This window comes from Mirounga leonina, unplaced genomic scaffold, assembly GCF_011800145.1.
Source record: "Mirounga leonina isolate KUSES-001 unplaced genomic scaffold, KU_Mleo_1.0 Mir_166, whole genome shotgun sequence".
Lineage (NCBI taxonomy): Eukaryota > Metazoa > Chordata > Mammalia > Carnivora > Phocidae > Mirounga > Mirounga leonina.
The window spans coordinates 33,679,706-33,704,866 of NW_023270418.1; the positions used below are offsets into that span (position 1 = coordinate 33,679,706).

Consider the following 25,161-nt stretch of genomic DNA (forward strand, 5'->3'; position numbering starts at 1 on the left):
CTCTTGTTTAGTTGACCTAGCTTGCTCTTTTGAGTTGTCTTGTAATTCTGCACCCTGTCATGGGGTTGCACTCCTAAAACATATACTGGTTAATACAATTCCTGCGCTAACTTGCCCCCCGAGTAGCCGGAGTTCCTCTAAATGCACCGTAGTAGAATGCTTGACCTGCGCTTGGTTGCAGTCCTCCTGCCAGGTGCCAGCTGCCATGACCGAGCAGTTTTCTACCCCCTCCCTTCCACGCTCTGGCCAGGCTTTCCTGGAACGCCCCGCCCCCCGCCCCGCCGCACAGCTTTCCACACTCACTTGCTAAAGCTACGATTGACCCAAGCAGGCTCCCTTCATTGATCTCAAATCCTGCCTTTGACTTTATCAGGCCAGTTTCAGAATCAGAGTGTGAATGCTCTGTCTCTACTTCAGGGAGGATGAAGAAGGAATTAATTAGAAACACTGGGTTAGTCACTTGGTATAGTATCTTTACCAAAGATGGTCAAAGGAAAAAGAGGGTGATTTTATTCAGGGAGTGATGTATTCAGAATTTCGTCAGCCATACCACATGCAGACCTATTTGGATTCTACTCTGGGTTTCTTGAACCAGATGTTGGAACATCACAAAGCAAACCAGGCCAATTTCTGGACCTCCAGGCTATTAGGCACAGCTTCAAGGGTTGGCACGTCCCGGCTGCTCATGTCTTCCCCCGATAACTGTGCTCTCTGCCGGTTACACTTTCTGTAAAAAGTAAAGGGTGAAGGACTCGGGAAATGCAGTGTAAGTTACCCTCAGAAGTACAGTTGCTTGTGTTAGAATTTTATAGACTGTTCCTATCTGTCATTTGGTATATAGCACTGGCTGTTACTTGTCCTCTGCCGAGTCATTTGTATGTCTTCGTTTCTAATTATTAATACATTTCCCCAATACTGTGTGTCACTTATGAACTAATAAAAAAGACCATGAATTGGTGAGCAGTTCATGTTTGTGTTCTTGTTTAAGTACTGTGAGTTGGTTGTCGGTCTTGAGGGCAGGGGCTACGTTTTAAGGGGCAGAAGATTTGGGGTCTTCTTAGGAGCAGGGTAGTACTGGCTCGGAGTCACATTTAGTGCTTACGGACAGTGTTTTTCCTAGAGTGGACAGGCATTGCAAGAAGTTAAAGTGAAATGCTGTATTTAAACCTGCCCTTCCCGGTGGCTCATTAGTAACCCCTGAGGATTGCAGTTTTACCCTTCAAGCTGGGCACTTACAAATTATATTTTATCTGAGCCATTCCTTCTACCTTCCCTTCATAAACATTAATAATTGGAGATCATTGTTAAAATGACTTAAATGGAGTAACTAACATCTTACCTGTTTTCTGGTGGTATCAGTAACGAGACAAATGAAAATACAGACGGGCAACAAAGGGACAGGTAACCTGACCTCTGATTGAGTGAAGTGGGCGTTTGAATTATTTGGGTGGATTTTACAACTTAACTGTTAACTTACTTTTGTTCTTGCTGTTGTTACACATTGAGAGTAAAACTAAATGTGATTTTTCCATTTAAATGCTGATAAAAATGTCCAAAACTTTTCTGTTAAATAGTTTTTTACATTTTTATGCATATAGGTTACAACCTGCCATATTCATTCATCCAGTGATGATGAAATTGACTTTAAAGAAACGGGTTTCTCACAGGATTCTTCTTTGCAGCAAGTGAGTCATGCCTAAAGCTTTGCTTTTTGTTTTTATTTTAAATGCTTCGTCTCGTTGCCATCTCTGGGTTCACTTCAGAGGCAGGTTACACACAGGATGTGATTTGGGGCTCCTTACTAGTTAGGCAGAGCGTTCACAATAGGAACTGTTGGGTATATGAGAGGAGCATTTGTACTGATTGTATTTCCAGGAAATGTTTCGTACCTGATAACAACAATGCTGGGTCGGGTAAACTTCCAGATTTGAAAGAACGGAATGGTTTTGCAAGTGTCTCAGACATGCTCGTTATGCAGACCTGTGCAGTAGTTGTTTCCGCTTAAAGATTCCTATAGTTGAGACCTGTGGGTAAGAATAATGGGAATAACACTTTTAATGTCAGTAAAAGTAACTTTCAAAAAAATCTCTGAACTAGATGGCTTACACGTTCCTAATATCTTTAAGGTCTTTTATAGTGACTCCTAAATGAAGTTTCACTTGAAGTAATTCATTGCCACCCTACCCTCCTACCCCACATTCATCTCCATTTATTAGCTGCTTATACTTTTTGTGGGGGAGAAAACGATACAAAAATACATGCACTGATTTATCCATCACTCACTCATTGGTGGTTCTTGGGGAGGCGACCGATGATTTCGCAATCTTGACTGGGTGTTGGATTTGGGCTTCTCGTTCAGTTTACCAGCTCTTCATGTGGAGAAATCATCCTCAGTTGGGACCAGATCTTGGCATGTCAGCTTCTCTGGTGCGGCGGTATGGCTGATGTCCCCTTCCCACCCGGCACTGACTGTTGGCTTGGCTTCTTTTTTCTCAGTCTTTAAGGCTCATCTCTTACCAGGGCCAGGGTGAAGCTTCTGATGACTCTGCTGACCCTGTCTTTTTGGCATCTGGTAAAGGTTGAGCTAAGCAGCTGCTTGGTTTTGATACTAAGTCAGTTTAACATTCATGTTCTCAGGACGGGTCTGCAGTGGTTCTTTCACTTCACTGGCTTCTCCATTGGTTCTTGACGCCGCTGCCCTTCGGGAGCTCAGCTCCCAGGATGAGGGGCGGGGAGCAACGAGCCCAGAGAGGGAGATGTGGAGCAGCATGGCCTTCTTCCTTGCTGCCGTCCTCTTGCCTCGGCTTGCTCTTGGGCAGCACTGGCCGCCCGGGTTGCCCGCCTGGCTCATTGTGGTCCTCGGGCCTACAGGCACTTCTTTCTTGGCCCAGGAAGCACTTCGACCCTAGCGTTTCTGCCCCACTGAAGCACCTGGAGAGTATTGAAATAGTCTGCTGGGCCTGGCATGAACGCCAGCGCTGCACACTGCTCCACCCTGGAGGTGAAGCTCGGGGCTATAAAATGTAAGTTATCAAGGTGATTCTGAACCTGTTGAAATTGCTTTAAGAAAAGAATGCCCTAACACCTGTTTGTAAATAAGCCAATAACTTTGGAACTTTGGGTGGCTGATTTAGTCTAGGAGTGGGAATGTTTAGTTACCTGGAAGGTGGGGTTCCCTTCTCGTGCAGTCTGATTCCATGGCTGTTGTGGGGAGACATTTTTCTGGCGTTTTTTGGGGGTTGACCGACTGCCGACGTGCACGTGTGGCTGTCCCCATCACAGAAGTGTCACACTGGCAGAGCCCTCGGCAGCCTGCTGTCCTGTGGCGGTCATCCGCTTTGTGGAGCCCTCCGAAGTAGGAAAACTCAGTCCTTGCTGCTGGACAGGCCTCTAGTAAAGCTATAAATCAGTCATGGATCATTTTGCAAATAAGAAATACGTTTCCAAACGTGTTCCACTTTTTTTTTTTAATTTGAAAAGACAAGTTTAAGAATTTTATGGTGGTCTCCATTATAATTAGAATATTAGTTTATATATATATCCATTACAGTTTCTCATTCACATTTGAAGTTAGGTCTCATATTGGTAAAGTCCTGAGTGTAGAGACTTAGGACAGGTCATTTAACAAGGTTGCCTGATCATGTCACCATGTTTGACATGGGGCCGTGGGCCGTATTTGGCTCAGGGAATGCCTCACAGCTTTTGTGCCCCTTGACCCGTTTGGTTTTGTCTTCTGTCCCTTCTGGTTTCCTCACCTCTAGTGTTTGACTCTTTCCTTCTGATTCTGTCTGAAAGAGGTGTGGAGGGTGAGGAGGTCTTCCTCTTGCCGGATCTGGAGAATTAGGGCTGACTGCTGCAGACGGGCTCCAGAGGCCTGATTGGCTGCCTCCCACTCCCCCATCCAAGCAGGCTTGTTCACAGGCAGTCACATGAGATGCGGCACCTCCAAAGAGATTTGCTTATAAAGCGGTAGGCTCTCACTTGTCAGTGACTTGAACAGTCCCTGGCTTTGGCCAGGCTGATAGTTCTAGGAAGTGTGGGTTTGGGGGTTTTTTCTTAATAATGAAATTTTTAATATTACACAGCCATATGGTGCTTTCCAGACTTGGATTTCTCCATGTCTAGAGTACTTTTTCTATAGCTTTAAATATAATACAGTAACGGTCTTCACGGATGTGGCTTTTGGAAGCTCTGATAGCTTTATTAGTAAAAATTGTATTTGAAACCTGAAGTTCTTTGCTAGCTTGTATCTTCCTAGAAGCTGTAGTAGACTTAGAACAAATGAGGACTACAGTTTGTTGTTTTTCTTTTTCCTCTGAGTTACTGCATGGAAGTTACTTGGGTCTGTCAGTGGCTTTATCTCCCTAGGTAGATGAATGAATAGAGAGAGAGACAGACAATGTAAGTATGTGTATTCACATGTATACATTTATAATGTATTTATTTATTATTTATTTATTTATTTTTAAATGATTTTTTTTTTTTTAAGATTTTATTTATTTATTTGACAGAGACAGAGACAGTGAGAGCAGGAACACAAGCAGGGGGAGTGGGAGAGGGAGAAGCAGGCCTCCCGCCGAGCAGGGAGCCCGATGTGGGACTCGATCCCAGGACCCTGGGATCATGACCTGAGCCGAAGGCAGTCGCTTAACCAACTAAGCCACCCAGGCACCCTATAATGTATTTAGTGTTTGCATGCTCTTCATGAAGCATTTAAAGAAACACTTTTGGGAACATTTCTTTCCTTTTGTACCCAAAAAGATTCATAATACAAATACCAGTGTCACAAAAAAAGTAAAAGGGAAAAAAAGGATCAAACGAAACAACTGGGGAGGGACATTTTCCCTTGTGTGACCAAGTTTCTAATCTGTAAATAAACTGAGAGCCTGGCTTATGCCGCTTGCTCAGAAGAATGATTTCATGATTCTTAACCATGAAGGTGGTTTTACCATTTTACCTTATAAAAGATAAAGATGCAATTCAGAGGAATTGGCTTCTTTCTTGTTGGTTTTTATGAATATGAGTACTGCATACCATATTTTTCATTCATATGTCCAAGACTCAGCCCTGCCTGGCAGAACTTGTCCCTGCCTTTCTCCGTCCACCAGTTCTCCCCTGGCTCGGCCTTGGCGTGCCTTACCAAGTGTGCTCCTGTGAGGCTGGCCCCCCGGCCCCCATGTTCAGACAGTAACCCCTCTGTGGGCAGGAAAGGGGATGGCATGGAAGTGTGCGAGTGAGCAGAGGGGCGGTGGGGCTCTCGAGTTAGAAAAAAGTGAGGTTTTAGGTTCTGAGTAAACTAGATACCACTTTTTTCAGACCTAAGGAAGAGATGCCTTCCAAAGCCAAATATAAGGTTTATTTTTTAATCATCTTCAATTTGGATTATCCATGCCATAATTCCCTGCCACCAGAATGAGTAAACAGGAATTAATGGTAGAGGCATTTTTGCAGCAGATGTCTGCAGGGTGGGATCTGTGGGCTGTGCTCAAAAGGAGAACCAAGGAGGATTCGGTTTCACTCCGTTGTAGCTGCCTCCATCCCAGCAAGTGGCCTCAGGTTGATGTCTTTAGTTCAGCCACCAGCTACTGCTCATGCCCCTGGTATGGGGCTCACCTGGAGGAAAAAGCTTTCTCATCTGTCCAGAGCTCTGTCCACAAGACAGCATGCATATTGTTATTTATTTGCCTCCGTATTTATTGTTTGGGGTAGAATGAGGAGTGGCACTTGCTTATCTTCATTGTCCTTCACTCCTGACTGATAATGTACAGCACATTCGCGCATCTCTCTTGCTCCACTGGGCCTGCTTGTTTTAAATCAGAAGATCAACATTTTTGTGAAGTCCATTTTAACATTCCCCCATTTCTCACCTAAGAAAACCCAAATGAGCCTGATGCTCTCTAGAAATGGCGTAGGAGACAGAACAGGTTCCTCTATGGATCTTACAGTTGTAGGCTTCTCAGAGTGATGTCAGATCAGTGTTAACACTTTGTCCTCTCTCTCTAAGGTAGGTAGGGTAGAAATTACTTTCATACTCTTCCCAGCCTCTGAGACAGAAGTCTTTTTTTTAAGAAAATGAAGTGTTTCTGAACTTTGTGTTGTAGGATTATGATTGTGATTCTTAGTTGTTTGACCTCTGGTGCGATGTTACTGTAGTGGATTGGGGGTGGGACATACAGAGGGAGGTCGGGTGGTCACCACTTACTGGATCTTAGGTTAAGGTTGGTTGTGTCCAGAGGTGATTGATACATCTTATAATTTCAGACTGTCATGTGTCACTTGATCACCTCTTCCAACAAGACTTAACCCAGACCTCTCTCTAAAGATAATTCTCAATAGAGGACAGAGTGGTCACTTAACATTGCTTACAGTGACATGTGCATTAGAATGACTTGTGGGCCAAATTCCAAACATTTCCCTTTTTGGGTAAATTGTGTCTGAAATTATTTGATTTTTTTTTTTTTTTCTTAGAAAAACACACCAACTTTTTAAGCCCTAAGGCTGTAATAAATAAGATGGTTTCTGGAACACAAATGGGCAAATAGTATGTAGAATGTCATTAGAATCATTATATCACTGTCACTGGTCCTGGGGTTGCCAGGCCTTTTCTGATTATCAGATGCAACAAATGACGTCCAATTTTATTGACCAGTTTGGCTTCAACGATGAGAAGTTTGCAGATCAAGATGACATTGGCAAGTGAGTATATTTTCATGTTTCCCTCTCTCATGCACTCCTGCTTCTCGTGAGATATGTGATTCTCCTGGGCTCTGGGCACTCTTCCACATTCGTGTGTTGAGAGGAGCCTGTCCTCCCAGGTGTCCCTATAGCTCTGGCCTGTCGGGCACTGAAGCAGCCAGAGGACAGGAAGGGATGAGAGCATCACTCCCGCACAGAGGGGCTGCCGCTGGGCGTGGCCTCTCACAGAAGCTTGTTCATACTTAGACTGAGCTTCTCCCGGGAACTGGAATCGCTGCTCTGCCCCTTTCCGTTGTCGTGCTGGTTAGCGTGACGCAGAGTAGCGAGTCCGTGCTGTAGTTGGTGGTTCCCTCCCATCAGCACCTGGGATCCTGTTGTGGCAGGAGCAGCTCCCCATGTGGCTTCTCTGGTTGACCCACCGTAAGGGAGGGTTGGGTGTTGGGAAGGCAGTCAGGCCACTCGTTCTGCAGGCGGGGGAAGAGGAGCGGCGAGATGGGGATGATTGGTACTGTACCAAATTAATGAATGAAAAACGTGTGGGTGGTCCACAGCAATGAAAACAAATGGCCTAGCATCTGGCCTCAGGAAAGGAGAGGTATTTATGCATAAAGTATTTACGAGGGGGTATTCTAGCTCACTGAGGACAGACTTGAATATCAGATGGCTTCTCTCACGGGGCAGTGCCCGATGGTGCTCGTCAGCACCCGGTGCGTGTGTGGCTCCTTGCTCACAGTTGAGCGCCAGCCGGCGGTGCTGTCTCCTGTCACCAGGGGCAGTTTCTAGCACGTGAGAAGCCCTGATTGTACTGTGCGACTTGCTGTGTGAGCGCGGTGGATGGAGGCTTCACTGTAAGCAGAGTAAGGGTTAAAGGCTGTTGGCTGCCCTAAGAATCAGCTCGTTTAGATCCAAAAAGAACAAGGACTGTCCGCGTGGTGTTTATGTCTGTGCGCCAGAGGCACTCACACCAGAGCCTGCAGGCTCCCCTATCTCCACGCTCAGTAAATGTTACTAGTTAGGAATCCGTCTCTTTAAAATTTATATTGGGTGCTTGGAATAATGATTGATTAGAACAGATCTTGTAAAAATTATACTTACAAAGTTAGCGTTCATGGGCTAGGAGTTTTTACCCCTCCTTTCTTCCTGATTATGCCATATTACAGGATTTGGGGGAAGTCTATTCTGTGTATAAATTTGGCCATCCCTGGAGAAAGTTCAGTGTCTTGACAGCTCTTGGGTACTTTTTCATGTTTTTGACTTATTTCTTCTTTGCTAATAGCCTATTTCTTGGCCAAGTAAGTATGGCCCAGGGAACCATGGTTGTTACCGTGGATGTTAAAAATCTTTTGTAGGAAGGCTTCAGGGGTGTGTTTATTCTGTCTTAAAGGCCTCCCTGCCTGCCTTTCCACGCTGTATGAGTTCCTTAATACCAAGGAAAGAAGCATCATTTAATGCAAGCAGGTTTTTGCTTTGCTTGTGGAGATTTTAAATGATAGTGTGAATATTTTAAATTTGAAATGTTTTGTGAATAGTTTCTGTTAGTCTATAGGTAATTAACTGTTCCTATACTTATATTTTGTTTACAGTGTTTCTTTTGATCGGGTATCAGACATCAACTTTACTCTGAATACAAATGAAAGTGTAAGTATTAATTCTTCGTCTCATGAGCAACAAGGTATATGAGGGGTGGACCAGGGGGAGCTGGGATCCGTCAGAGTACGCATACAGATGCCGCATGCGCCGGGACCCTCTCCGAGAGCTCCAGGAAACTTCATCTTAGGCTGGTATTACTTCACCAACTCACATGACCTTCATGCTCCCTATGGGTGTGAGTTTGCAACCATGGTTTAAGATATGGCAGGGCTGAGAAAACCCGGGTCACTTGTGATTGCAGTGTAGACATGTAGCTTCAAATACTGCAGTTTGGGTCCAGCCAGCCGCCTTTTACTTCAGCTGTATGTCACCAGGAGAGAAACTTGGGCTAGATCAGGGCCAGCTTGTCATCCCCAGGCAGGGCTCAGACACCAGGTCAGCCCCGGTAGCAGGTGATGTGGGATTAGTGTTATTTGAGTGGGCAAGTCTTGATTTTTATGTTAATTAACATGAGAGACCACTGGTTTATTTGCTGATGTGATAAGGTGGAAACTCCTGATTGCACTGTTGACACTCATCACTGTGGAGCTGGACTGGTAAAAGCAGAGGAGATGTAGGTTGCTTTCCTGTTAGGGCAGATGTGGGACTGCATCTCAGGTGGTGGGGCAGGGAAGCTCTCGGAAGTAACCCAGTGCTTTACCAGATGAGAGCGAGTCCGTGATGACAGTGTAGACTCCTGTATGGGCCTTTTGAATCCAGTCTTTTGGGGGAGCTTCTTTGAAGTTTTGAATCCATTCTTTTTGGGGGAACTCTGTTACATAAAAGCTGACATTAGATGCTTTTACATCTTATTTTGGTGTATATTAGGCACTGTCTTTAAAAGGAAATGAAGGGGGCATCTGGGTGGCTCAGTCAGTTAAGGATCTGACTTGATTTCAGCTCAGGTCATGATCTTAGGGTTGTGATATCAAGCCCTGCATTGGGCTCCACGCTCTGTGGCGAGTCTGCTTGAGATTCTCTCCCTCTCCCTCTGCCCTTCCCCCCACTTGTGTATGCGCACTCGCTCTCTAAAATAAATCTTCGAAAAAGGAAATGAAAAACACAATTTATATCGGTAACTTTTGGGGGAAATAATTTGATTTTTAAGTTTGTTTTGTTCTTTTTCTCTCACTTGTTTTTATTTAGGGAAATATTGCCTTGTTTGAAGCATGTTGTAAGGAGAGAATACAGCAGTTTGATGATGGTGGCTCTGATGAGGAAGACATCTGGGAGGAAAAGCACATTGCCTTTACACCAGAATCCCAAAGACGATCCAGGTGAGAGAGTGTGTTACAGTAGCAGTAATACCCAGTGCATAAAGTAAATGATGGTTAGGAGACATATACTGTATCCTGTGCAGATGTATATATGTGACCTAGAGACCAGTGCTTCTGTCATGATCAGAAATACCCTTGTTTTGGGGCACCTGGGTAGCGCAGTCAGTTGAGCGCTCAGGTCTTGATCCCGTGGTTGTGAGTTTGAGTCCCACACTGGGCTCTGCACTGGGTGTGGAGCCTACGTAAAGAGAGAGAAAGAAATGCCCTTGTTAGCTGATGTGAGGTGGTACCGTACTCCTGTCTGCAGTGTGACAGGATGTGGATGAGTGAAGGTGATGAACTTGAAAATGCTGGAAGTGTTTAGATAGTTCATAAAGCGGCACGACACAGCCTCTTCTGAATGGGAGGTGTTGCTGAGCAATGTAGTATAAAGTGCTCTGAGTAGATGTTCCCTTACCAGGAACAAATGGCAGCAGCTGAGTTATGTATTGTTTCCTAGGAAAGACTAAAAGTTTCCCCAAGAAAGAGAAAAGTTTTTTTTTTTAAAGATTATGTTTGTTTATTTGACAGAGACACAGCGAGAGAGGGAATACAAGCAGAGGGAGTGGGAGAGGGAGAGGGAGGAGAAGCAGGCTTCCTGCCAAGCATGGAGCCCGATGCAGGGCTCGATCCCAGGACCCCGGGATCATGACCCAAGCCGAAGGCAGAGGCCTAACGATTGAGCCACCCAGACGCCCAGAGAAAAGTTGTTTCTAAAAGTTAATCTAACTTGGGGAGACAGAGTCCTGTCTCCTTTGGGATCAGTCCAGTTGGTTTTTTAATTTTTTTCCCTCTCTAATTTATTGAAGTTACTCTAGCCCAAGAACCTATATACATTTTTGCTTCAGTACACAGGGAGTTCTTGTTATCTGAGTATCCATTACTAGAACCTTCGTAGTTGAGAGAATAGCAGCTGAACCTTCATTTTTATTTTATTTATTTTTAATAAGTAATGTTTCCACATGGCATACAATTCAGAGAAAACAGAATATACAGTGGAAGTCAAACTCCCTCCCGGCCCCTGTCCCCTGGCCATTTATTCCTCTTGGGGAACAGAGCATGCCGACATCACCTGCCTGTTCTCTGCATGCCCAGCGGTTATGTCGTGTCTCTTAGGAAGGCTTCTTGCTTTAGGTTACAGAAGACCCAGCTGTGGCTCAAACCAGGGAAAGTGTACTTGTCTCATGATCCACAGCTGTTGAAGGTCATTAAACCTAGCTTTTTTTATGCCCACTTTTCCATCTTTTTTTTTTTTTTTTTTTAAGATTTTATTTATTTTTTAGAGAGCGAGCGAGAGAGAAACAGCATGAGAGGGGAGAGGGTCAGAGGGAGAAGCAGGCTCCCCGCTGAGCCGGGAGCCCGATGTGGGACTCGATCCCAGGACCCCGGGATCATGACCCGAGCCGAAGGCAGACGCTTAACCATCTGAGCCACCCAGGCGCCCCCCATCTTCTGCACATTGTAATCACAAGGTAGCTGCAGCTCCAGGAGCAGGAAGCAAGAGACAGATACCTTCGTGACGATTTTTTTAAATTTAATTTAATTTTTTTTTTTAAGATAAAGCCCCAGTCAGACTTGTTTGTCACCATTTGCTATGAAATTTTGGTCCTCGTGTTGAGTGGATTCACTAAATGGCCATTGCCTACTGCCATCTATGCTCTGGGGGCAGACTGTCCTCACACGTTGTTACAGCATTGCGGACTGTTTGTAGAGAGTGTAGGGAAGTATGGTGGTGAAGACAGTATCTGAAGGACGTGACAGTTGATCCCCAGAAGGAACACAGGATGATGAGAAAAGGCAACTTTTTATTATTTTTAACAGCTCTGTTGAGGGATAATTGACATATAATAAATTATATAAGTTATACAGTGTGATAAGTTTGGACATATGAATATATCCGTGAATACATCCATGAAACCATCATCTCAATCAAGATCATGAACTTACCCATCACCCGCAAAAGTTTCCTCCTGTCCTTTTATATTGCCTTCTCCCATCTGCTTTTTGCTCCTTTAGAATGATTAGTGTTTTCTGAAGTATTATATAAATCAAATTACATATTACCTACTTAATGTTGCTTCTTCCACTTAACATTATTTTTGAGAGTCATTCATGTTGGGTGATGTATCAGTAGTTCGTTCTTTTTTTATGGTTGAGTAGTGTTCGTCGAATGCGTGTACTACTCACCAAGTGGGTGAATTTGTTTATTCATTTGCCTGCTGATGGACATTTGGGTTTCTAGTTTTGGGGTATGATTCACTTGAGAATAGACTCTGTAAGTTATGGATGTATATTGTGGGCCCTAAGGCAACCACTCAGCAACAAAACAAGAAATTATAGTTAATAAGCCAACAAAGGAAATTAAATCATAAAAACTATCTAAAAGAGGGCAAAAAAATAAAAGGCAGCTGGGACACACAGAAAACAGCTAGCAGTATGATAGCATTAAAACTAGGCAGCCCCATCAGGAATCATTGAATACTATTAAATAAGTGATCCCAAAACCCCAGTTAAAGTGAAGAGATTGTCAGATTGGATAAAAAATCAGGTCTCACATATGCTGCCTATGAGAAATAATTGAAATACAAAGACACAAACAGGTTAAAAGAAAAGGTAGAACATCTACCTATTTAATAATAAAGCAGATTTCAGAGGAAAGGGGTAAAGGAAGGGTCATAACAGGGTCAGGTCTTTAGGAAGACATAACACTTTGAAATGCCTGTGTACCTAATAACAGAGCTTCAAAATAACGGAGCAAAAGCTGAGAAAACTGCAAAAGAAATAGACAGATCCACAGTTCTGGTCCTGTGCTCCAGCGCTCCTCCTCGGGTGATGGATAACGGGCAGAAATCAGCCAAGACCCAGAACACATGATACTGTCCGCTTTCGTGACGCTGCTGGACATTTGCAAAGCTCCCCACCCAGCAGCAGCAGGGCAGGCACTGTTTCCAAGGGTCACAAGATACTCATGCCAAGAGAGGTCGTATTCGGGCCATAAAGCCAATCTCAGTAAATTCCAGAGGTTTCAAGTCCTACCAAGTATGTTCTCTGACACCAGTGAAATTAAATTAGAACTCAGTAACAGACCCCTAGAAAACCTCCAAATATGTGGAAACTAAGTAACAAGTGAGTTACAGAAGAAATCAAAGGGGGTATTCAAAGGATCATTTTTTTACTGTTTATATTAAGAAAGCAGAAACCTCTCAAACCAGTGACCTTTGCTTCCACCTCAAGAAACCAGAATGAAGGGCAAACAGAACAACAGTGGAGGAAATGGTTGCAGTCAAAAGCTGTTCTTTGAGAAGATCGAGGAAGTTGATGCTCCTCTGGGCAGAATGGTCAGGAGAAAAAGGAATGGCTCGTCCCAGGAATGAGCCAGGTGACATCACTGCTGGTACTAAAAGAATAAAAAGGGAATATTGTAAACAACTCTGTGCCAATAAACCTAACAACTTAAGACAGTCTTTGAAAGACACAGGCTACCAAAACTCAAAACAAAAAGAAAAAAACCCCAAATAGTCCTTTACCTACCAAAGAAGTTGAATTTTTAGTTTAAAACTTCCCACATACACACAAAAACTCCAGGCCCAGATGGTTTCTCTGGTGAATTCTACCAAACATTTCAGGAATTAGACCAGCTTTATAAAAGCTTCTAGAAAATGGAAAAGGAGGGAATAGTGCCCATGTCATTCTGTGAGGCCACATCAGTGTGACCTGATAACCAAAGCTGACATGACAAGAAAAATGACTCAGTTATTCTCATAACGTGGATGCAGAAACTCTCATAATGTGGTTTTAGTAAATAAATGCAACAATAATACATCATGACCAAGGAGGGTTTATTTCAGAAATACGAGTTGGTTTAACATTTGAAAATCAATCAATAAGCATGTGGCTGAATCCAACATCTATACCTGATAAGAATTCTTAGCAAACTGGAGACAGAAGAGAATTTCTTTAACATGATTAAAGCTTCTACAATAAATCTACAGCTGGCAGCACAGTAAAAACGGAATGATTTCCCCCAAAGATTGGGAACAAGACAAAAGATGTTTGCTCTTACCACAGCTTTTCAGGATTGTTGCTGGGGCTTCTCACCAGTACAATAAGTCAAGAAAAAGAAAAGCCATCTAGATTGGAAAGGAAAGGGTAAAAATTATCTTTCTTCACAGACAGCAGTTCTTGTCCATGTAGAAAATTTGTTGTTGAAATCTACGAAAAGATTATTAGAACAATTAAGTAGGTTTGGCATGATTGCACGGTGCTAGGTCTATATAATTGTAGTTCTATACAATTCCAACAAACAGAATTGAAGTTACTAAATAATCCTATTCATAGTAGCAACAAAATATTAAATACGTAAGGATAAATCTGGCAAGATGTGTTAAGACTTGGACACTGAAAATTACAAGGCAGCTGAGAGAAATAAGAATTGATGAATGTTTATGATTTGGAACTCAATATTGTTAACATGCCCATTCTCCCCAGATCTAGAATCAGTGTAATCTCAAGTAAAATGATAATAGGTTTTTTAGTAACTGTCGACAAGCTAGTACTTAAATTCAAATGAAAATGCAAAGGAGCAAGAAGAGCCAAAACAGCTTTCATAAAGAATGGAATTAGAAGACTCCCGACAGTATCTGATTTCAAAATATAGTAATTGAGATCTAGTGTGATCAGTAAGACAGAATAGTTCTGGGGACTGAAAAGAGTATAAATTAAGTAGGCTTAGAGGCAGCTGACTTCTGATGCAGGTGCAAAAGCAGTTCCGTGGAGAAAGGATAGTCTTTTGAACAGATAGTTCTGGAACAGGTGAACATCTGTATGCAAAATGCTCAGTCCATACCTTTTACCATATATACACATGGATTCCAAATTCCATATATACATGGATTCCAAATGGATCTTAAACCTAAATGTGAAGCATCAGACTATAAAACTTACAGTAGAAAATCCTTGTGACCTTGGGTTAGGGAAAGATTTCTGAAATAGGATGCCAAAAACACTGCATGAAAGGAAATTTTCATAAGCTCAACCTTGTCAAAGTTAAGCACTTCTACTCGGCTAGTGACACTAGTAAGAAGGAAGGGACGGTGCATAGACTTGGGGAGGACATTTGCAATCACGCGCCTGACACAAGCCTTCTCTGGAGGGTGCAGAAAGGACTCCCAGGGCTCTGTAAGAATTAAAGACCGTAACCTGTTTCTTAAACTGTACTACAGATGTGAGAAGACCCTTCAGAAAAGATGTGTGGGTGGGAGATGGGCACATGAGAAGCAGCTCAGCATCTTGGCCATGAGGGAAGTGCACGTGAGCGCCACAATGAGATACCTCTAGGCCCTCTTAGAAGGCGGCTTGTAGATGTGCCCCAAATGTTCACGCAAAGCCAGGGGCCAGTGGGAACAGCTGAGAGCAGTTAGGCGGCACACTCACGAAGGCGGGAATGAATCGGTTGACGTGCATATGACTTTTTCTTACTGGATGACCTTCAGAATGTTCTGGATTTAGGTGATGACTGACAGGCAGCATTAACTATTTCGGTCTCCTCCCACCCCCCACCCCCCAGCTCGGGGAGTACAGACAGTGAAGAAAGTACAGACTCTGAAGAAGAAGACGGAGCGAAACAAGACTTGTTTGAACCCAGTAGTGCCAGCACAGAGGATAAAATGGAGGTAGACTTGAATGAACGTAAGTCATCTTCTTTTCATCTGTATTAGTCACTGTGTGTTGGAAATGTGTTTTAAAACGAGGCATTCTAGGGGCGCCTGGGTGGCTCAGTCGTTAAGCGTCTGCCTTCGGCTCAGGTCATGACCCAGGGTCCTGGGATCGAGTCCCACATCGGGCTCCCTGCTCCTCGGGAAGCCTCCTTCTCCCTCTCCCCCTGCTTGTGTTCCCTCTCTCGCTGTGTCTCTGTCAAATAATAAATAAAATCTTAAAAAAACCAAAACAAAAACGAGGCACTCTGATCTGCAGGATGGGAGTTAGGCTGAAACACAGTCTTCTGAGTCCCCTTGGAGGTGTGTCAGGATGGGGCCTGAAGGAAAGAGCAAGTTGTCCCTCTGATGATGGGGTGTGTCTAACAATGTGGACACCCCCCCCCCCATGTGGGTCTGGCTAGAGGTGCAGCACGCTGTGGTGGGATGGGGTTGGGGGGTGGTCCTAGGCTCTGGCTGCAGAGCCTGGGTGCCTGGCAGCAGGGGAGAGACCAGAGATGATGGAAGACAAGGAAAGGCTATGTTTGTGGAATCGGGAATGCACTAAACCAGAGGCAACCTCCTCAAGCTGAAACTATTTGAAATGGGTTCTTCAGAGTTGATTGAGGAAGCCTATAACCCTAGAACGTGTGTGGCCTCAGTGCTTGTTTGTGTCCTGCTACTTGCTAAGAAGACTTGCATTCGCTGGCCTTTAAAAAAATACCTGTTAACCTCTAAAAATTCAAATACATTTTTCTGTGGGTTGATCTTGGGGCTTTCTTCTGGGTCGAGAATGTGTCCTGTTCCCCAGGAAGGCCTTCATATACTCCTGGAGGCTGAAAGCCAGCTCGGGGTGCCGGGTGGGCCTTACCACCCCAGAGCTGGCCGGGACCTTAGCAGTAACCCAGTACAGCCCCACGGGACAGAGCCGGAAAGTGAGAGCCCTGGAGGAAAAGAGGTTTGGCCTCTCTCCTCTCATTGCTTCCCCAGCTCACCATCTTCAGGAGGAAGAAATGGGCTTTTCTCTCCGTAATTCAGTTCTAGTCTACATGGCTTTGTCAAGTTCCGGCTGCGTACCAGGTGTGGGTACACAGACTCAGTATCCAGGGGTCTAGAGTCTCTTGAGGAAACAGAGATTGTGGTAGATTCTGGGGCGCTCTCCTGGGAAGATCATTTCTGTGTAGCCTCGCGTGGTGTGCAGTGAGAGCACATGAACAGAGACCTGAGTTCACCTGAAGAGACACATCTCTGAGGAGGTGACGTTTAAACAGACCTGCAGGTTAGATCCAACCTCGGCTGGCAGCCAGCGCGGTGAGGCTGTTTTAAAGGATAGACGTGAGCAGCCAGATGAAGGGAGAAATAGAGACATGGGCGGGCAGGGTCCCAAGCATAGGATCTTATCTTCTGTTCCCATGGAGCTTGGGATGTACCTGCTGTTCACCAGCCCAGAAGCTCTGAACCCCTGAAGTTTGAGTTTTTTATGGAATCTTCATTAAGTAGACATGTTTGATTAGATCATTGGCCATTTGTGATTTCCTTTACTTTCTGCCCCTCTTCCCTCCTAGGAGGGTGGGCTATGGGGTTGGGCTGAAAGTTTCAGGCCTCTAACCACTGGCTGGTTCCCCTGGCAACCAGCCCCATCCTGAGGCCACCAGTCATTCTTTAGCATACAAAAAGACACTACTTCAGGGATTCCAAGGGTTTGGGGGTGGTAGTGGACCCCAACTATGTATTTCTTATGTCACCAGAAGCCTTCCTGTTTGTGCTAATTACACTGGACTGCAGGGAGGCCATTAAAGTATGAACTGGGGCCATGTCTGGATTGGGAAGCATTTAAAGTTTCCAATTTATTGCAGTTGAATATCCAACATTCTGCTTTTTTTTTTTTTTCTAAACTATTTTGGAATAACTTTGGATTTACAGCAAAGTTGCAGAGATTGTACAGGGAGTGGCTCTGCACCCCTCCTTCAGCCCCCTTCCTCCCCGTGTTAATAGACTCTCGGTACATTTGTCAGAAGTAAGAAATTAGCATATTCTTTTATATGTAGCTTTGCATTCTCGTGTGATATTTCTATTGGAGAAAAAAAATCTTAGAAATGGGAGTTAAGGGATTAAGGGAACCTACAGTTTTTGTAACAGGATAGATGTTATCACATTGTCCTCCAAGTTACTGTGCTGTTTGTGCTCCTACCAGTGGTGTGATAGAGTGCCCTGTCCCCACCACTCTGGCCTTTATCATTGTGAATCTGTTTCTGAAAAATATCTTGAAGTCCACTGAACTTTTGAAGTACTCTCAAAAGGAGATGTCTCTCCTCTTTTTAGCACCCAACTGGTCAGCCAACTTTGATGTCCCCATGGAGACAACCCATGGTGCTCCCTTAGATTCTGTGGGGTCTGATGTCTGGAGCACAGAGGAGCCAATGCCAACTAAGGAGACAGGCTGGGCCTCTTTCTCAGAGTTCACGTCTTCCCTGAGGTGAGTGCACGTGTGCCAGCTCCCTCAGCCTTTCTGTAGGAGAACTGGGGATGGCGTGTCACCTTGATTTACTCCCTTCCTGAAGGTGGTGCCCTACACAAGATCACAAATCAGCATGGGGGAAATAGTGACCCAGCTACGAATTGCAAGGAAACCAGTCTCCGTCCTCCTTCCTTTTATCCAGGATGAGCTGGGAAAGGCAGTAGGCTGTGCACAAAGTAGACCGGGACAGTGTGGCCCCAGGAGGTGACGTAGCAGGGTGCCGGCTCCTGGGGCTTCTCTAGCCCCACCGAGCTATCAGAAAACAGGGTTGAGGAGAATAGGAACGAGGTGGAACCAAGAACTCCTGACAGACCCCTCTCTGTGGAGCATTACAGAAGATGCAGAATGTATCGTGAATTTAACAGATAATAGGAACTTCTGTTCCCTTGTAGCTAGGCTGGTGCTATAAATTAAGGGGCATGACAGGGATGGCTGTCAGTCTTGTCATTTGTAGTATTCTTGATGACAGCAACCTGGCATTTCATAATTTTCCTGAATCATATTGCCAGCATGTGAGTAGTAATCATGGATTTCGTGTCTTACTAGGCTTAGTTTGATTTGCTAAACATTGTTTTCTTTATCTCCACCACCCCATTTGAAAGACTTTGTTGCTTTCCCTGCTCTGACAAGTAATGTTTTTAACTAGTCACTGGTAATAGGCAAGCCGGGAGCACAGACTGTTAGGAGCTCGTGGTTACCGTCTTCAACAAACCAGAGAACTGGCTAAAACCCACGTGGCTTTACGGCAGCTCTAAGGATAGCAGGAAGCTATAGTTCAGGGGCAAAAGTGAGATTTGTGGGAAATGTCTCCAAAGTATTGGGAATTATTTCACGGACTCAATTCCAGCACCAGGCGGTCGAGTTTCCACCTCTTGCTTTCTTCCGTCTTTTGTAACTAGGGCTTACGAGCCCTTGGTTACTGGGACTGTTGTTGAAGCAACTCACTTCCCTTTACCCCTTGTGCACAGCTCATGTTTTCTCGTTAAGTGTCATTGAGGCCCGCAGGCAGTTTGGCTTAGCGTAAGCAGGGATTTTCCTAAGATCGGCACCGCGGTGTGCTGTCAGCCCCTGCTGTCCCAGCCCTGGGCGCCTGGTGACAAGGGCGAGGATGAGAGGCTGGTGCATTTTGAACCTTTCTGCAAACCTCTACGAAACCTGCATGCCCCCGTGCTGCTGACTTAGCGGGCTCTTTGCCTACACATGCTCACCTGCGCTGCAAGCAGCATTCTGCACCTAGATCTGTCTGTCTCTGTCCGTGGGCTCTGTGACCGACTGCCCGTGTCACCCCAGTGGGACCAGAGCTGCCTTTCAGAGGGTTTTTGTGAACCATGTAACTGAGGGCTATTTGCCATTGCTAACATCTGAATTTTCTCTTTTCTAAAAGTACAAAAGATTCTTTAAGGAGTAATTCTCCGGTGGAAATGGAAACCAGCACCGAGCCGATGGGCCCTCTGACTCCCAGTGTTGCCACACTGGCCGCACAGCCGGAAGGTAGGTGTGGGGAGCAGGGCACCGGCTGACACAGCCTGCTGGCCGCTTGGCTGAGGTTGCTCAGGCTTGGGCTGTATGATTAGTTTTCTAGATCTAAACACTTGTTTCTGTCCACGTAACAGTTTATAAAGCCAGTCTTGACTCACCGGCTCAAGGGCTCAAAGGAGTTAGGGAGTTGAGATGGTGGGTCTGAGGTCCGCAGGACAACCGATGAAAAGAAATTACGTATTCATTCCAGAACCAGGCATGGTGATTCTAGAAGGCATAAGGGATCTGTTATCAGTTGTTCAGTCCTGTCAGTGTACAGAAATGGAAACAGGCCCAGAAAAGAAGAATGTCTTAGTCTACAGTGCCCAGTGTGAATAAAATCAGAATTAGGTGTGTGTGTTTTCAAGCCCGTCTGGTACCCAATTCTTTTGTCACTTGGAGTTTGCTTTACTGGAGCGCACATGGGTGTCTCGGCATGTTTCAGGCTGTAAGGCTGTTTATTTTCTTCTCACCTTTATGAACAGTTGAGATGGTCAGGGGTATCCAGTGGGTTGTCAAGTTCAAACTGCACACGTTGTTCCTTGCAGAGACCCTGAGCTCTTTTCAGCCTAATGAATGGGGCTTGGGAGGTGGGAGGAGAGGGAGGTTGGTGAAGGGGGGTGAGGAATCAGTATGTGGAGGGCAGAAAGAAGTAAGTCCTTAGAAAAAGAAAGGGGGACATGGGGGGAGCACAAGAACCAAGGGTAAGAAAGGTAATAAAACCAGTAACTAATGTTGGTTTTATTTGTCATTCTTCTAAACATTTTATATAGATGAACCCATTTTATCTCTCAGTTCTTCAAGTGGGTTTAGTTAACTTCATTTTATAGATAAGAAAAATCTTGCCCCAGAGTGATACAGCTAGTAAGTGGTGAGGCTGGGGTTTGAATTCAGGGAGTGTGACTTGAGAGCCCAAGCTTATAACTAGTATAGCATATGGCTACCTATTACAGAACAAAGAAATAACCCACAAGGAACCATAAGAAAGTAACTTAAAGACCCAAGTGGGACCCAACTGAAAGGAAAAGGACAAATGAGAATAGTAGCCTGAATAAACTGTAACATCAGGGGACGCCTGGGTGGCTCAGTCGGTTAAGCATCTGCCTTTGGCTCAGGTCATGATCCCAGGGTCTTGGGATTGAGTCCCGCATCGGGCTCCCTGCTCAGCGGGGAGCCTGCTTCTCCCTCTGCCTGCCACTCTCCCTGCTTGTGCTCTCTCCCTCTCCCTCTCTCTCTGACAAATAAATAAATAAAATCTTAAAAAAAAACACACACACACAAAAAAACTATAACCTCAATACTTGTGGGGTGAAGCGGGCGGAGGCTAGAATATATCCAGCTGCCTCCTGTGCCCTCGGCTGTGGACTGGAACACCCCCGGAATGGTAAGGCTGGCTGGGAGAAGTTGGGGGTGTGGGTAGACACTGAACTGGGAAGGCTGGAGGGGCCCGCTGGTCCTGTGCTGAAAAAAGCCTATGGAATGGCTTTTTTAAGAAGGCTGCCCATCAAGAAATGGCCTAGGCAACAGCCAGCAAACCATCTTTCTTTTTCAAGCAGTAGATGGAACATCAGGTGGATGGGTCCCCACAGAAGGTTGGGGAGACTTCTTGTTGGTTTTGGTATGCGTGACCATCCACTGTGTGTTCTGTTTCAGCACCAGCCAGTGTAGCCATGGAAGCCAGCTCTGACGGAGAGGAGGATGCAGAAAGTACAGACAAGGTAACTGAGACAGTGATGAATGGCGGCATGAAGGAAACTCTCAGCCTCACTGTAGATGCCAAGACAGAAACCGCAGTCTTCAAAAGGTAACCAGGGCCAGATCCTGCTGACAGCTTCAGGTTGTTGGGGGAGGGTGGGGAGCCCCTCAAGTGTTAACATCTTTGATTTGATTCAGATGTGGGTTTAGGCATTAGCCTGACATCATCTTAGCGCCTCTGTTCAGCCCCATGAGTCTGAATGAAGAAGGGAGAGTTTGGGGTCCCTGAGTGCCCTTCCCCTCTCTTTCTAGTACTCAGAAGATTGTAGATTAAGTCTAGTGGGTTAAAATACAGGAGAATAAAAAATGGACACATCTGTAGCCGAGTAGAAACTGGCCCATCAAAACCAAAGGGTCAGTGCCCTGCACACAGTCTTCTCCAGACGTAATGCAGTCAGTAGAAATCAGCAGCAGAATGATAGCTTGAACCGTCTGTTTGGAAATTAACCTCACTTCTAAATTCATGGATCAAAAAAGGAATCCTACAGGAAACTAGGAGCACGACCCTGAAAGAACAGCAACAGGCACTCCTGGCGGAGCTGGGGCTGTGGCAGGGTTGGCGCTCGAGGCTGCATCTCCGTACTCGGCAGAGCCCTGCGGAGCAGAAGGGGTACGTCCCACCTCGTGGTGAGGTCCCTGCAAAACACAGCACAAAAGGGGAGCACGGATTCCCCATGGGGGCGCATATGCACGAGACTCCAAAGTTAAAAGCTAGCAAACCGAGTCCAACAGGGTGTTCTTGAGTCAGGATGGAGGATGTGTCCAGTGCAGGTGAGGATAGGGTGACCAGGTAAAGTGTTCTGGGGTGATTCACAGACCTGTAAGGATAAAAACCATTGGGACCTTAGGTAGATGGAGAGGAATATCTGATGAAAATTAAAGCCATTCATGATTTTTTGGCCGTCGAGAAAAAGTAGCTCCTTGAAACTGCTAAAGGTGTGTTCTGAAAATCTATAGCAGACTTGGTTCTTCACAATGAAGCATGCGAAATATTCCCTCCAAGACACGACCCGGACAGTGAGGCGGGCCTGCAGTCACTCTGCTCTTCAGCACTGGGCTGGCAGTCTTAGCCAGTGCTGCATAAATTTAAAAAAAGGTATAAAGATTTGAAAGACTAAAATGGTTCTTGCTTGTTTGTAGATTATTATTTTCTACACAAAAAAATTACAAACAGATCCATGAACAAGTATTCAAATTACCAGGGAAGTTTAGCCATTGCATCCTTTAAACCGATGTGAGATGTGCTAGATGCGCCCCCTTTTAAATTAAAATGTTAAACCTTGTCTGTAAGATTGAAAGTCATAATAAAGACCTAAATAAGTAGAGAGATATGCCATGTTTGTTAATGAGAAGATATCTTTGGGATTTTTAACAAATTAACGTAGAAAATGAATGCGTTTCTAATCAAAATCCCATTGGAGCTTTTCATGGAGATTAAGAGGCTGATGGTGATATTCATAAAGCGGACCAAAGAACTGGAAATAACCAGGGTCATTTTGAAGAAGGGAGGGAGGGAGGCATCACCAGGTCAGAGCTCCTAATGGGCATGCTGTGCAGGTAGACCCCACGCTTACAGGAACTTGGTGCATGCTAGAATGGTGTTAAAGTCGGTGAGGAAAGAATGGACTGAGAAGTAGTGATTACCCATGTCACGGAAAAAATAAAATTAAATCTGCCTCAACATAAATACGAAAGGCAAAACTACAACTTTGAGAAGAAAACATGAGAGCATCTCTTTATAATTTGGGGGTTACAGGGTTTTTTAACCATAAAAAAGCCAAACCGTAAAGGAAAAGGTTGATGAATTTTCTTTATTTAATTTCTGGTATTCTAAATGATAAAACGAAGAGACCCGCCATTACCTGCAAAGGAAGATTCAGGAGCAGGATGTAGGGAAAAAACCTAATATCAAGAAGAAAAAGACAAGCTAATAATAAGATTTAAATGGACAAAGGACACACACAAGCCATTATCTGTGGTGGAAAACGGAGCAAACCAGCTCTAGAGCAGGCCAGCTTTACAAGTAAATAGGATGTGCTGGTTGCAGTAATGATTCGATGCTGTTTCATGCACATTCGTCTGCTCATTCCTACCTCAGTTGTTGCAGAACATAGAAAAAGTGCAAAACCTGCTGGATCTTTTTATGAGGCCATGAAATCTTAACGCCAAACCAGATAGGGATGATTACAGAAAACGATCAGCTCATATCACTTAAAAGCAAACTAAATGCAGAAATCCTATAGAAAATATTTGCTAACCGAGCACAATAGCATATCAAAAATAATTCGTAATGGTAAGTTGGGGTTTTCCCCGGACCATCAGGAAAAGTGTCATTTATGATATGTTAACAGAGGGGGAATTCATTTGAGATTTTTGAAGACTCTTTTGATAAAGTTCCATACCCATATATGATTAAAACTGAGCAAAACAGGGGCACCGGGGTGGCTCCGTCAGTTAAGCGTCCCTCCAATTCTTGGTTTCGACTCAGGTCATTATCTCTCTCAAATAAAAATGAAATCTTAAACACACGCAAAGCTGAGCAAAACAGGAACAGAAATGAATTTCCTTAACTTGGCAGAAGTTAAATACCAAAATACTAAAGCAGAACACACTTACGGAGGAAGTTGCAGATGCTGTCACTTTCAGGTGAGGAACAAATAAGGCTGTCCGTTGTCACTGGCACGGTATAGATGATAGTCCTGGACAGTGTTCTGAGGAAAGAAAAACAGTATAGGTAAAGATCAGACAGGCAGTGATAATAACGATCACCTACCACCGCGTCAGTAGCAAACTTCTGCAACTAACAAGAGTTCAGCGAAGCTGCTGGGTAACAGATCCATTTTAAACATCGGTAGCTTTTCTCTGCATCGGTAATAAGCAACTAGGATGTATAATGAAAGGCAAAATACCAGTCATAAAGTATATCAAACTTTAAGGTAATTCCTAAACAATTAAACCCACATATCTAGAGAGAAAACCTGAAAGTGCCAATAAAAGCTCACACGGAGGCCGTCTCGGGGGTGGTGCCGTGCCGCGCTGTGCAGAGGGTCGTTGTGAGGAGCAGGGGGAGTTGGGAGGCTCACCCCGTAGGGCACTGTGCCAGCAACACCCGAAACATGGGTCTTCCAGACTGTGGTGAGTTAGAGACAAATACAATGAGGTGTGCAATTCAGAGCCCTTTCTATGCCTCCAAAATGCAGATATGCAATGACTATACACATTTTCTAAGAATGAAAGTAACATGTAGGAAGCACATCAGGAGAGTTGCTTTTGTGGGGAGGGAGTGGAGAGTGGGGATAAAGAGGAGTAAGGAACCAGGTGACTTGGGTTGTCAACAAATCTTTAGACTTTAGTTCAATTTCCTCCTTATAAATTGCCTAGACCCATCTGAAAGCCACCCAAGAAATGATCCTAAAGTTAGGTTTTTCGTAAGCAAATCCAGGACAGGACTCCGCTCTGAGAATGATGGCGCTTCCCAGAGGGAATCTCCAGCTGCCCTTTAGCTGATTCTAGTGCTGCCTTGATTGTGTCAGAATGGGAGGTCCAGACAGGATCGCTAACAGTCTACTTTTACAGCCCACAATCAACAATCAAAAGCATTTGCTACTTGTCTTTCTCCGCCAGGAGCCATCAGAGGGGGAGATAACCCTTCCTATATTTTGCTTGCCCCCTTAGGATCCGCTCTCACCTGTTCTGGCCACCGTTCTTGGCTCTGTCTTCCTTCCCAGTGTCTGTATTTCTCATGCACTGTCAGAGAGCTCCGTCCTGGTGCAGGCCCCTGGCACCCTGCCCCTGGGACAGGAGCAGCAAGTTGACGGGGTCTCTCCTGCTGACTGTTGAATGCTGGGCTGGGCCCTGAGAGCAAAATGCCTTAACTGAAGACTCATTCCTTCAAACAGGTTCATTTGACACCTCCACCGAGTCTGCAGTTCTGCTTATGTGCAGTCGTGGACATAGTACCCCCCACATTCCTCATTTATAGGAGTATTCTGAAACTCTTGTACATTTCTTTTTCTGTTTTGCACACTTGGCTTCA

At 44.8% G+C, this 25,161-nt stretch overlaps 1 protein-coding gene across 13 annotated transcripts in view; it reads left to right on the top strand.

The window, feature by feature from the left end:
• PPP6R3 (protein phosphatase 6 regulatory subunit 3) overlaps positions 1–25,161 on the top strand; it is a 137,398-nt gene that overhangs the window by 106,777 nt on the left and 5,460 nt on the right. For 3 of the 13 annotated variants that reach the window (XM_035013453.1, XM_035013449.1, XM_035013450.1), the window contains exons 15-22: positions 1,599–1,685; positions 6,599–6,696; positions 8,280–8,334; positions 9,472–9,602; positions 15,208–15,329; positions 17,657–17,810; positions 19,237–19,343; positions 21,024–21,174. In XM_035013453.1, the coding sequence (XP_034869344.1) occupies positions 1,599–1,685; positions 6,599–6,696; positions 8,280–8,334; positions 9,472–9,602; positions 15,208–15,329; positions 17,657–17,810; positions 19,237–19,343; positions 21,024–21,174 (905 nt within the window). The remainder of the gene's footprint in view (positions 1–1,598; positions 1,686–6,598; positions 6,697–8,279; positions 8,335–9,471; positions 9,603–15,207; positions 15,330–17,656; positions 17,811–19,236; positions 19,344–21,023; positions 21,175–25,161) is intronic. The other 10 variants (XM_035013459.1, XM_035013455.1, XM_035013456.1 and 7 more) reach the window with 5 other exon arrangements.